This window comes from Pyxicephalus adspersus, chromosome 2 (assembly GCF_032062135.1).
Source record: "Pyxicephalus adspersus chromosome 2, UCB_Pads_2.0, whole genome shotgun sequence".
NCBI classification, from domain to species: Eukaryota; Metazoa; Chordata; class Amphibia; order Anura; family Pyxicephalidae; genus Pyxicephalus; species Pyxicephalus adspersus.
The window spans coordinates 63,819,266-63,832,695 of record NC_092859.1 but is presented as its reverse complement, the minus strand read 5'-3'; the positions used below and the strand labels follow the sequence as shown (position 1 = coordinate 63,832,695).

General features: G+C 38.5%; 1 protein-coding gene across 3 annotated transcripts in view; it reads right to left on the bottom strand.

Annotated features, from left to right (window-relative positions):
• Positions 1–13,430, bottom strand: part of ARHGAP26 (Rho GTPase activating protein 26) — a 405,537-nt gene that overhangs the window by 300,110 nt on the left and 91,997 nt on the right. For all 3 annotated transcript variants that reach the window (XR_011919418.1, XM_072400904.1, XM_072400903.1), the window contains 2 exons: positions 2,666–2,761; positions 1,175–1,236 (listed from right to left, as the gene is read on the bottom strand). Coding sequence is in view for 2 of the 3 variants with exons in the window: in XM_072400904.1 (XP_072257005.1) it covers positions 1,175–1,236; positions 2,666–2,761 (158 nt within the window). In the remaining variant the exon portion in view is untranslated. The remainder of the gene's footprint in view (positions 1–1,174; positions 1,237–2,665; positions 2,762–13,430) is intronic.

Below are 13,430 nucleotides of genomic sequence, written 5' to 3'. Positions count from 1 at the left end.
AGCGGTAAAAGCCACCCCGGTAAGTGTGACCGGGGTGGCTTTTACTTGCAAAAAGCGGTAATAACGAGTCACACTCGGGGTAACTTTAAGAGCCCCCCTTACCTTTGCCCCACGCTACAGCAGCGATCCGATGGTCCTGGTGTGATGCCCGGGGGCCGGCCCGTCAGTGGGTGTGGCTGGGCGGGAAATTTAAAAGCAGATTACTGAGTAATCTGCTTTTAAATACCACCCGGGTCCCGGCCACGCTGCTGCCCGCATCTCCAGAAAGATGCAACGCACAATACAGCACTTCTGCATTGTGCGTCATATCTCACTGCAGATGCCAGCAGCAATAGCAGATTCCGGGGGTGGTCACCCCCGGAATTTGCTATTGCTGCTGGCATCTGCAGTGAGATGTAAACACAATGCAGAAATCCTGCATTGTGCTTTGCATCTCTCTGGAGATGCGAGCAGCAGCAGCTCCAGCGTCTGTGTGCCTGTGTGAGCAGGCAGGGAAATCCCCACTTACATCACCCGGGAGGATGAGTCATCTTCTGGGTGATGTGAGTGGTGATGTATTGGGGGGTGTGTCTGGGAGGGAAATTTAAAAGCAGATTACAATGTAATCTGCTTTTAAATGGTTTTTACAGTGCAAAAAAACCACACAACATGAAATAAAACTAAAAGTACATTTTTAATTTTATATTTTATTTTTAGGTTACATTGTTGTCTATTATTTCATTATTTTTTTTAAATATTATTTATAAATATGTACTTTATTATAATTTATGATTATAATATAAAAAATAAATATAATTATCATACCCGGGAGTTAATCCTAAGAATTACAAACCCACAATATAAACAAAAATTTCTATGCAAAAAAAATAGGTTCACTTTTTGCATAAAAAAAACTGACAGAATTAGAACGCTAGGGGGGTTAATAAAGCCTTGCATAGACTTGTTTTATACACACTCATATTTTATAATTTCAGTCTGCAAAATGATTTAAAAATATACAGTAAAACACAACATAGTGACCCATGACACAGGGTCTAACATAATGACAAACTTGATGGTTCTGTATTTTAGATGATTTTCTTGCTATAGTGTAAACTATGGGAGAGTTACACACCTGCCAGGCTGCATTATGTTTAATCATTTCTCAATGTCCTGTGTCACTGGGACCACTTACCATCCGCATCCGCTCATCTTCAAGATTGCCCAGTACAGCAGCAAATTCCTGCAGAGACCTGGCTGGAGAGGCAATGGAAGGAAGTTAGAACAATACAGTCCTGCCAGCACAAGGAATGTCACCATTCATCAGCAGTACAAATAGCTTCCTGTATGAATGTCAGCAGACTTGCTACTGGGATTGCTTTCATGCGTTCAGTGAAAATGATGTGTACTTCCAATATTACAAAAACCCATTTACCATTTATACTTTCTTTTTTATTTTCGGTTAACTGCAATTAGAAGGCTCCATATAGGGCATAGCTAAAAATGATCTTTTCTTGTTTCTGACCTAAAGAATTGTGCTCAATCGTCTATTTCATGGAGTATGACACATAACTGTATCAATCAAAGCTCACATGCTTTATTTGCTAGACCTTGTCTAGAAAAGCAATACAGAAAATTAAGTGCTTTCAGGTTGTGTGGTCTCTGGCAGCAAAGAAACATATTATTCTTAAACAACAAACCTACAGGAAATGTATTTAAAGAAAAGTGCCATTTGTATTTGCAGACTTCACAAATGCTAGCTGCAAAAGTGCAGCTGTTTTTTTTTTAGTTTTTTAACAGGCTTTTTTTTTTACTAACTGCCTTAATATAAATATGATAGGGCAGCACTTTACACTATAGTATGCTTTAACACCGGTCCCTTATTTGATTGTACTGTGATGCCACTAAATTGATCAGCTTGTAACCATAAACTCAAAAAAATATATAAATAAATAAATAAATAAATATAAATCTGTAATAAAGATGATGTTAAGGCCAAGGAATCTGCATGACAGCAAAAAAAGTCATTTCAAAAAAGGTTTATACTGTATGTGACATGCTATGTATGAGTTTTAAAGATAAAACTCTATTCATAGGCCCTGATTTTTTTCTCCAAGGCTGGAGAGAATACACTTTGATCAGTGAAGCTGGGTGATCCAGCAAACCTGGAATGGATCTGGTCCAGAATTCAAAACATTTGCTAGCAAATAGCAAATGATTTTAAGGAATCCATTCCAGGTTTTCTGGATCACCCAGCTTCACCGATCAAAGTGTATTCTCTCCAGCCTTGGAGAGCTTTAGTAAATCAGGGCCTTAGTATCAAATTGCTGGTGCAGGGTGTGGTTGGTTTGTGTCCTTGTCTCTCTAGAACATGGTAAATAGGGAACTGCAAAGCTGAGTTTAGCACTGTGGCTATTGTTATTTTACTTGCAATTCATATATTAGTTAACCAGCACAAGCCTGAGTCATACACTCAGTAATAGGAACGCTAGGGAACTGAGGCAAGAATCAACAGCCGATGTGATGAATAATAGTTACCTCATGGGTAGTGTGCCTGTCAGTTTGGCTTTCTAAACAAAGTAACATTGAAGCCAAGCAGAGTACAACAAACTCTTGCATTATAATCTGTTGGGATGCATTTAGCATTGACAGGTAAACCCCAACGCACAGCACATTGTTCACTTACCAATGCAGATTTCATCATCAGTTTCTGCATCACCGATGCACCGGAATTTGAATTCATTCAGTGAACCTGCAAATTTCCTCTTTGCCGATGATAACGCTATAGGGACAGAGAAAAGATTTAGACACGTGCAGGGGGAAACATAACAGACCCGTTTACACTTTGAATGCAAACACAGTATGTTTGATATTTTCATAAAGCGTGCTAATACATAAATGATTAATTCTTTTTCTTTTTAACACTTAACTCCCTAATCCCTACACTACCCTATGTTCACACCGCTTGGCTTTTCAATGGACTCCATGAGTATACAGGCATTAAAGTACACAAATCTGCTTGCACACAGTAGCCAATGTCTCTAAGATGTAATATCATAACCTGTCTCAATTACAAGTCCACAATTTAAAGAGCACAGCTTTCTCTAAAGGAACTTACCATCATACTTCTGACATATTTCCTTTATCTCAGAAAGGATATTTTTCACACCTATATTTTTTCATGTGCAACACTATACTTTATCCAGGTAGTTGGGGTTTTAAACTGTTCAGTCTGCACCTAGACAAAGCGTGATGTTGCACATAAAACAACTGTTGAGAGGCCCTATTTGGTATTTCATAAAATGTCAGGTAAAAAAAAAATATAATAGTAATAAAAAGTCTCAGAAAAAGCTGAAGTACCCTTTAAAATTCTTTGAATGGAAGGATCTGGTAAAGCTACACTGGGTGGCATTAATTTAATGTCTCCAACAACTGAATTTTTACCTTCTGTAAATTAATTTTAATCAGCATTGTTCAGTGAAGAAGAAGTGAATTCTTCTGATTTTCTCCCGATTCCCTTACTTTGTCTCATCATCTCTTCAGTCTAAATTAGTGTTTCTCAGCCTTTTTTAACAGGGGAAACCCCTTGATAAACTACTATACTATATCCACAGCTCACTTTAGTGTGGTGATCAGTGAGAAGGATGTCTCTTACATTGTTGGCTAGTGGGAAGAATACCACCATTACAGTTAGCTAAAAAGATCACTGATATTCGCTAAACTGAGACCTGAGAGGCACAAACTCCACATTGCTCAAGGAACCCCTAGCAACCTCTGAAGGAATCTTAGGGTTCCACAAAACCCTTGTTGAGAAACACTGATCTAATTTTTTTCTAGTACTCAGGGGGGCAATTCACTACTTGTTGGGTTTACTGAAATCTGTACTGAAAAAGACTAAACACAAAGCAACAGACAATGGTTAACATGGCTAGCAATATACAATTCTATTAGGACGTGAAACCTGTGACCCCAACTATGCTGCACTACTTTGTATTTGGTAAGACACCACTGCCATTTGAAGAAAATAATGCTATAATTATAAAAATGCTACTTTCTATTAACAGTGAATGTACCCCACATTAAATACACAAACACTTAAATAAGCACATAACCTGTAACAGTCGTGAATCTACAACTGGTACTTACATAAAACTCTACAGAAATTACACTACAGTATATCCACAAGCAGTGGAAATGTCTTTCTGCAGCACCGAACAGCTGAGTCCAATTACCCATTACAGAAATTACAGGATACAACTACCTTAACTAATGAAATGGAGCGCTAGTCAGACACATTAATGTAAACAGCATTGTTAATATCTATGGTGACACTTTGAGATTTAATTTCTTACTTGCACCGGTGGAGTAAAGATTATTCAATTGTAAACTGCAGGTCTGTGTTAAAATACTGGCTTAGCTGCACTTGCCAACTTTCTGCAGATGAAATCCTGCCAACTTCTACAAATACTAATATATTAAACCAGAAGACAGGATGGTAAATATATAATGCATGTATTTTAATCAGAAAAAAAGTATTTGTCTACAAACTTTGACTGATGGGCATCCACCACTACATGCAGCATCACGTGGCAGTCCGTGATTAGTCTCTGCTCCGTATCTTGCAGGCATATTTTTAATGACTACTTAGGGCTCCTTTACAAGGTGGGACACAGGGTACTTGCACTGGAGAGAAAGTGACCAGGATCAGACAGGGGTCAATTATACCAAAGATATATAAAGTCTGCAATAAAAATCCTGCCTGATTGCAATTTGTAATTGTGGAATTACAGGTAGTCCCCGGGTTACATACGAGATAGGGATTGTAGGTTTGTTCTTAAGTTGAATTTGTATGTAAGTCAGAACAGGTACATTAATTTATGCCATTAGGACAGATGTTTGTCTCAACATATTATAAGGCAGTGTGGTGTCAGTTACTGTATAAAATCCTCACTATGAGCTAATCACAAACAATGAGGAAATCAACGACCGTCACGATCTGATTGGCCTACGATCGTTCTCTATCTATTGTGTGTACGGTTGTTCAGTGATTGTGCATGTTTCTGCAATACACTTTCTCCTTTACGTCACTTCCTGCATTGTTCAATTGATCATATCTAGCGTGTGTACACTATTGGTGGATTATATTTGAACGTTTGTATCGTTACAGCATGTACAGAATCTTTCACAATACAATCGTTCAAATATAATCGTGCGTAGTCGTTGATCGGTCAAAATAGTTCGTTTTCTAATGATATTTATTGGAAGTGTGTGCCTAGCTTAAGAACACCCACAACCTCAGCTGTGTACCTAGCTTAAGAACACCCAGGACCTCAGCTGTGTTTAGCAAAGGATTTCTTCTGCAAGTCATGCAAACCGCCCCCTCCCCCTATGCAGCCTCTGCACGCGAGCAAGCAGGGAATCCTCTGTTCGTATCTAGGAGTCGTCTGTACATCGAATGTCCTTAACTTGGGGACTACCTGTATATTTCTGGTTATTATTAATAAAAGTTTCAGTGATTATTTTTCATTTGTCGCATCTCATAAATTTTAACTAACTGCCAACATCCCTATTTAAAGTGAGAAAAGACCATTTTTGTGGGATTTTTAAGGCAGTATATGCAAAACCATAATTATATAAAACAAGAAACTATTGTTCATAAAGTATTAAAAAAATCTAACGTGAAACCTGTCCCCCCAACTATGCTGCATAGCTGCATAGAAATAAGAGAGAATATCATCATATTCACAGTACCTTTAGGTCAAGATAATGCATGCATCCATAAAAGTGACAACACATGGAAATAAACAGACAAAAAAAAATAAATGCAAATTCAATGCATTCATTTTATTATGAGTCTAGGCAGCCAAGGTGGGTTTAATTGACCCTTGTCTGTCATTAATATTATTATTATTATACAGTATTTATATAGCGCCATCATATTACGCAGCGCTGTACAAAGTCCATAGTCGTGTCACTAACTGTCCCTCAAAGGAGCTCACAATCTAATGTCCCTACCATATTTATATGTCATTAATGTAGTCCAAGGTCAGTTGTTAGGGAGAAGCCAAGTAACCTAACTGCATGTTTTTGGGATGTGGGAGGAAACCGGAGTACACAAAGGAAACGCACGCAAACAGGGGGACAAACTCCATGCAGATAGTGTCCTGGCTGGGGATCGAACCTGGGACCTAGCGCTGCAAAGGCCGGAGTGCTAACCCCTGAGCCACCGTGCTGCCCCACATCAGCATTAGAGTCTATATATTGATTTTAGTTAGGTAAGCCCTTAAAAATGTATTCAGCAACAAACTCAGTGGAAACCTGGCAGGAGTCCTATCAAATTATTTCCTGATAATAGAAAATGGCAGTGAACCCAGACAAAAAAAGTGAATTGTTTTTTGTTTTTTTTACAAGGGATCAAAGACCAGGATTCGTATTTCTGTATATTATTAAGCCTCTAATGATTAGAGAGACTGCATTAATAAAAAAAAGCTCCTTATGCATTTGCCAGAATCTAGAGCTGTACTTTGGTACAGTGGTACCTTGGAATAAGTCTAACTTGATATAAGTCTTGTTTGGACACGAAAAATTTTGCTTGGTATAAAACCTTTGTGCTAGAACTTGCATGGGTCAAAATGAGTAATAAGCTACCATTTTTTACCTTTCTCGAGACAAAGCTGCTACCTTTCTCAGCACCATCCTAGTAGGCGCTCGACTCTTCTCAGCAAGGTAAAGTGAGGTTAAATTTTAATTTATTTAATTTATTTCATCTACTTGCTTTTGTATTTATGCATTTTAGTATTTGGCATGTTTAAACTATTTTATACAGCCCCACCAATGTATAATATGCCAAGAAAATAGGATTTTTTTTTCATGGGAACGAATTAATCATTTTTCTTTATTTCTTATGGGAAAAATTTGTTTGGTATAAGTTCATTTTGGTATAAGTCCAAGGATCTGGAACAGATTAAGAACTTATACCAAGGTACCACTGTATAAAGAAATGAGCACTTATGTAATTAAATATGTTTATTCTGTAAAGACAAAGCAGATGACTGGAGGAGGAAAAAAGGAAGATGACCAAGAAGTGACAAGAAAGCAAAAGTTAAAACAAAGAAAAGGAAAGCAAGTGTCTGCCATACAGAGGGCACATGGAAAAAAAGCAGCAGACCCTGGGTGACATTAGAAGAAAATAATAAAAAAAAAAACATACCGTGTAGAATGGTCAGAAATTGGGCAGCAGGAACAATTTTATTACTAAAGATCTGTGAAAAAATTAATACATGCAAATGGAGATTGCAAAAATGAAGCACAAAGAGATTTCCAATCGCTTCCTATTAAAAAGGTAAATATCCCGAAATTAGACAAACAACTTAAAACCAAAAAAAACAAAAAAAACTAAAAAAAAAAAAAAAACCCATAGGTTTGGATATCATTTACACAACCGGAGCGTTTAAATCTTCATTCTTAAAGCACTCTTGTAATCATAGGGTGGAACAAACCTTGTGATAAAAAAAGTCAAAGAAAAAGATGACAGGAGGCTATAATTGGCAAGGCTTCAGCGACACATTGCACTAGAACACTGGATGTGAAATAATTAGAGGGTTGCAGCAATTACATTTTTTCATATCAGTTTTTCATTACTAGAATGAAGATCATATCACTGGCAGCATACACTCTGGCTCTCCGGGTATCCCATTCATACGCCAAGAGCTCTGTCAAAACACAGTTATGGTTCTTACAATTCAATGAGCTCTCCAACTCCCCAAAACTCATCCAAATAATATTTTATTATTCATTTTTCCCACAAGGCCCTTACTCATTTGTCTTTCTGCCACCATATCCTGGGCTATAACTATGGTAACATTTCATCATGGCTGGCACATAAATTCACATTGCTTCATGGAAAACACTGAACCAGAAATGGAGTCCAGAGGCCCATAGCTTGGTAGACTTTTTCCAATAAGAATTAAATGAACAGAAGAACTTGTCCACCCTAAGAAACGTGCTGACACATTGTGACTGGAAATGAAAACATGTTAGGGTGAGATTTTGTCATTTCCTACATATGACAATGACTGTGTGGTGGCACACATCTAGACATAAGGGGCCCTGTATGGAAGCAGGTTGATAAAAACCAGATCCTGCTACAAGAATCTATTAGAAATCACCATGGTTACCAGTCAATTAGGATTTACTGACTCATATATACCAGCAGTACAGGATGAAATCATAGGACACAGTGCTAAAATAATACCCTCTTTTCTGAGTGCACCAGCAACTTCTGAGCACAAAGAAATAAAAAAGACATTTGTGATTATTTTACATGGTCTGACACACAGTAACAGAAAAAAATAAACTCAATCATAAACAGAAAAATATGAGAATAGCAGCATTATACTTGAAGCTGTACTTACAGGTAAAGCATTATAGGTGTGGCTAATGCAGCAGAAATGAAAGAGCGAGCCATGTGTCTCTTCCAGATATTCACCATGAAGCCCCCCCCTCCCCCCCCAAAGACACGCCATACATACATGTGATTTGTAGATTCTGTGTAGACCGTCCTAATGCCTTCTGTAATGTATGACGTGGATATGTCAGGAGACTGTGGGAAAATAGGGAGCTACCTTAATCTTCAACTAGGCAAGGAGTATAATAGTGGACTCCACACTAGCTAAAATATGGTGTTTACCATAGGAAAATAATGCAAATTAAAAGTGAACATGTTAAAGGTAAGGGGGAGGAAACATCAGAAAGAAAAACAAATCTTGGTAAAAGATCTGTGTAATAACTGACAGTTTGGAAAGAGTGATTTTGTATAATACTAAAAGAATGTGTTTATGACAGAAGATTACCGTATTTTTCGGACCATAAGACGCACTGGACCATAAGACGCACCAGTTTTTAGAGAAGGGAAATGAAGAAAAAAATATTCTGAAACAAATAGTGTCCTAAAATATTTTATGTGCATTAAAAACCAACAGCACAGTCATAAACACATGAGGAGTCACAGTCACTCTGGCCGCGCTGGACAGGAGAAAAGCCGGAGGGGGGGCTACACAGGGGGGACGGGACAGCGGCTGGGGAGGATACCGGAGAGACGGCCCGGGCACAGAGGCTACATTTGGACCATAAGACGCAGGGACTTTTTCCTGCGTCTTATGACAGTGCGTCTTATGGTCCGAAAAATACGGTAAATAATTGTGTCCATGCATGGACATTTACATTACTCTTTAGGGCAGGTTCACACCTGACTGAGTCACATGGTTTTGCACAGTTCCCCATTACTGGCACATTGCCAGCAACTCAAGCACTCGCACAACAGTGCTAGTTCAAAAAGAACCAGCGTCTGCACATATGACAGCAGGCAGCGATGAGAGATACTAGAAATTTTATACATCCTCTATGGGGCTGCCACAGGGAGACGCAACTTGATACGCAGTGGAAGTGGTAAACGTACCTTCTTACTGACAGTGTGAATTCAGCATTAAGCTTTAAATGTCCTCTGTACCTACAGATACTGTGGTTAAGGATAACACAAGCCAAAGTATTAACCTGATCCTCCTAGCCTAGCATTGATCATTTTCCCTTTTTTTTTTTTTAAAGCCATTACTGTTTAGCCGGGAGACATTTTTTTCACAAAATTATGATTTTATACAGTAACCCCTTTGTCAAAATTTACATTAATGGACACCTATTAGATCTTTTGCCTGTCAGAAATGGTAATAAATTTACAGGTTGACAATCGAAAATCCGTCCTTCGATAATCCGTTTTTTTCCAGTTTTCCAGCATGAATTTCGGCAATTTCAACACAGGGACTATAGTACACTGTTTGGCCACTAATGATTTGATGGCGCTGTTATGCAGAAACAGCTGTTAAGTCTTGCTTGCTAAACTAAATACACGTTGAGACACCTCTGCTGCCCGCTCCCTGGAACTGTGCCAGATGTCCGCGGTGCTGCAAGAGGAAGGCTGGCCTGTGTGTGGAGGTGAGTATAAAAAAAATCCGGAATTTTTAAAAGTCTGGCACTCCTCACGGACGGAGGTTGCCAGATGTTTGGTTGTCAACCTGTATTGACAATCGAACACATATCCTTTAGGAACTCTGCATCAATAAATGATTTCATTTTGCCACACACCATTATTAGCATAATCAGTTTTATTTGCTGATAATCTGTTAGTATATTACTTCCATCTCTAATATATATATATATATATATATATATATATATATATATATATATATATATATATAAAATCGTATGTATGTATGTGTGTATGTACATATGTTCCACCATCACTTGAAAACTCCAGACGTTTCAACCAAACTTGCCATACATATGACTGAGACTCATGTGAGTGCACCAGTCATCTTTGTACAGCGCTGTGCTAGAGGTCAGAGCTATATTTGGATGTGTGTATGTCATCACTAGGAAACGCATGGAGACATTTCAACCAAACTTGCTATGTTCCACTATCACTCGGAAACGCATTGACACATTTCAACCAAACTTGCTAGACATATGACTCAGACTCATGTGAGTGCACCGCTGATCTTTGTTCAGCGCTGTGCTATATGTCAGAGCTATATTTGGTGATCACTAGGAAATGCATGGAGACATTTCAACCAAACCTGCTATGTTCTACCATCACTCGGAAATGCATAGAGACATTTCAACCAAACTTTCTAGACATATGACACCGCTGATCTTTGTACAACGCTGTGGTATATGTCAGAGGTATATAAATGTATAATAATACTGTGTGACTGTGGGGGGACATTAGAGTGTCAGCTTCTCTGTACAGAGACTGGTGGGTTTTGCTCAGTATTTCATTGTACAGCACTATGGTATATGTCAGAGCTATATAAATTTATATTTACAAAATTGGATGTATGTATGTTCCACCATCACTAGAAAATGCATGGAGACATTTCAACCAAACTTGCTATACATATGACTGAGATTCATGTGAGTGCACCAGTCATCTTTGTACAGCGCTTTGCTACATGTCAGAGCTATATTTGTATGTATGTATGTATGTATGTGTGTGTGTATGTCATCACTAGGAAACGCATGGAGACATTTCAACCAAACTTGCTATACATATGACTGAGATTCATGTGAGTGCACCAGTCATCTTTGTACAGCGCTTTGCTACATGTCAGAGCTATATTTGTATGTATGTATGTATGTATGTGTGTGTGTATGTCATCACTAGGAAACGCATGGAGACATTTCAACCAAACCTGCTATGTTCCACCATCACTCGGAAACGCATAGGGACATTTAAACCAAACTCGCTGGACATACATGACACTGCAGATCTTTATACAGCGCTGTGGTATATGTCAGAGGTATATAAATGTATAATAATAATGTGTGACTGTGGGTGGACATTAGAGTGTCATCTCCTCTGTACAGAGACTGATGGGTTTAGCTCAGTGTTTCATTGTACAGCACTATGGTATATCTCAGAACTTTATAAATCTAAAATATAAAATTGTATGTAAATATGTATCAGGGTTCTCCCCAAGCCCTTTTAGCTGGGCACACCACCCGGCACTTTTCAGCACCCACCCGGCTGTTTTTGGGTGGTTACTAAAGAGTTTGGTCACAATACAGGGCTGCCACCCACCTACAATTTCTTCCCACCCGGCTTAAAAAAAATCTGGGTTGAGCACTGTGTATGTATGTATGTATGTATGTATGTCATCACTGGGAAATGCATCAAGACATTTAAACCAAAATTGCTAGACATATGACTCAGACTCATGTGACTGGACTCACACTTTTGTTCATAGCCATTACACCCCACACAAATACATCAAATCAGATTCTAAACCCCATGTGGCCATTGTAGGCAATGTAGCTGGATTCAAAAAAAATTTACATTAGTGCTTCCCAATGGTTCCACATGCAAACTTAAATACCATGTTGACTGTTCATCATCAGGGATCATATATCTCATCTTATGCTCTTGTTGTCGCTTTTATGTAGGTAAGACAAAAAGATCTTTCAAAAAACGCATTTATGAACACAAAAATTCCATTAGGAATGGGAAAATGGTCACACCTATTAGTTTTCATGTTGGAACGGAACACAAATTCGATACCAATTATAATAAATTTGCAGCTTTGAGAAAATTACTCCCAACGCCAGAGGAGGTGATTTTGATAGCATCCTTCTCCAGTGTGAAACGAAATGGATTTTCACCCAAAGAGCAAACCACTTTCAACAAAATGTTTAGCTTTAAACCTTTTTTACACACTTGATTCTGTACAATTTAGATACTTACTATCTAGGATTGTTATATATACTATCTCTAGAATTATACTGTATGTCATGTTAATTGTCAATATTTGATTATGTATGTGATCATTTCCAATCATTACAATATCTATAGTGCGATTTTATTCATCATATTAACAGTATTTGAATTATATGCTTTTTCACTTTTTAATTAATTTCTTTCAAATACTTTGACAAACTGCATCTTCAATTCTTCCTATATAACTGGTCCACCATCAGAGCCCCTTCACTCATACTGCCCCGGGTGTCTTCCAGATACAGACTGACTTGCGGGGAGGGGGGCATCGATGTTTCATTGATGCAGCATAAAGTGGGGGGAAAGGGTTCCCCAGGCCCGCCCGATTTGAGTCCCCGCATGAGCCCATTCTGTTGGAGGGGCTTGCTTTGCCCTGGATGCACATCACTGGATGCGCTCTATCAGGGCAATGTGCCGGCCTGAGTCTGGCGACACCTCCCCTCTGTGGACGTCTTCTGGATGGGAGGATCCCTTCTGGGAATCCCCCCCGTTCGTGACAACGACCACAGGTCCTGACGTTCTCTCGCGTCAGTAACTCCTTCATGGTAGAGGTAGACTTCCGGAACGCCGCCTCCCATACCTTTTATAGAGGCGACTACCGGAAGTCTCCATCTCCACTCATTCCGCAGCACGCCAGCTTCATACACAGACTGCAGCTGTGACACCGCAGGACACAATCTTATTGAATATATGTATATATCTTTCCATAAATTTTTTCATACAATGTTCTTATGTTCTATCTCCAACACAAGAGTGTACAACACAATAGTAGTAGTGATATAGTAATAGCTATAGTAATAGTTACATGATCAGATCTTGTGAGAATAGCAGTCAGAAGCAAGAATGTCCGTGATATCACACTATGACACAGGAAGTGCTTCTTCTGAGAATTCAAGACAATAAATAGTAAATCTTTCAAGGTACAGCTTGGACAAAATAAATACTCCTAGATATTTTATGTAGGATAAAAAAATTCTTTGTCCTACTTATTTCTATTTATGTAAAACCAAAACTTGTCTTTATGTTTTGGATAGAGCAAGAAATTTGTAATATACCCCAATGCTCCTTTTCAATATTAAGATTACCTTTCATACTTTTTCATATTTTCTCTTCACCCTCTGGTCCT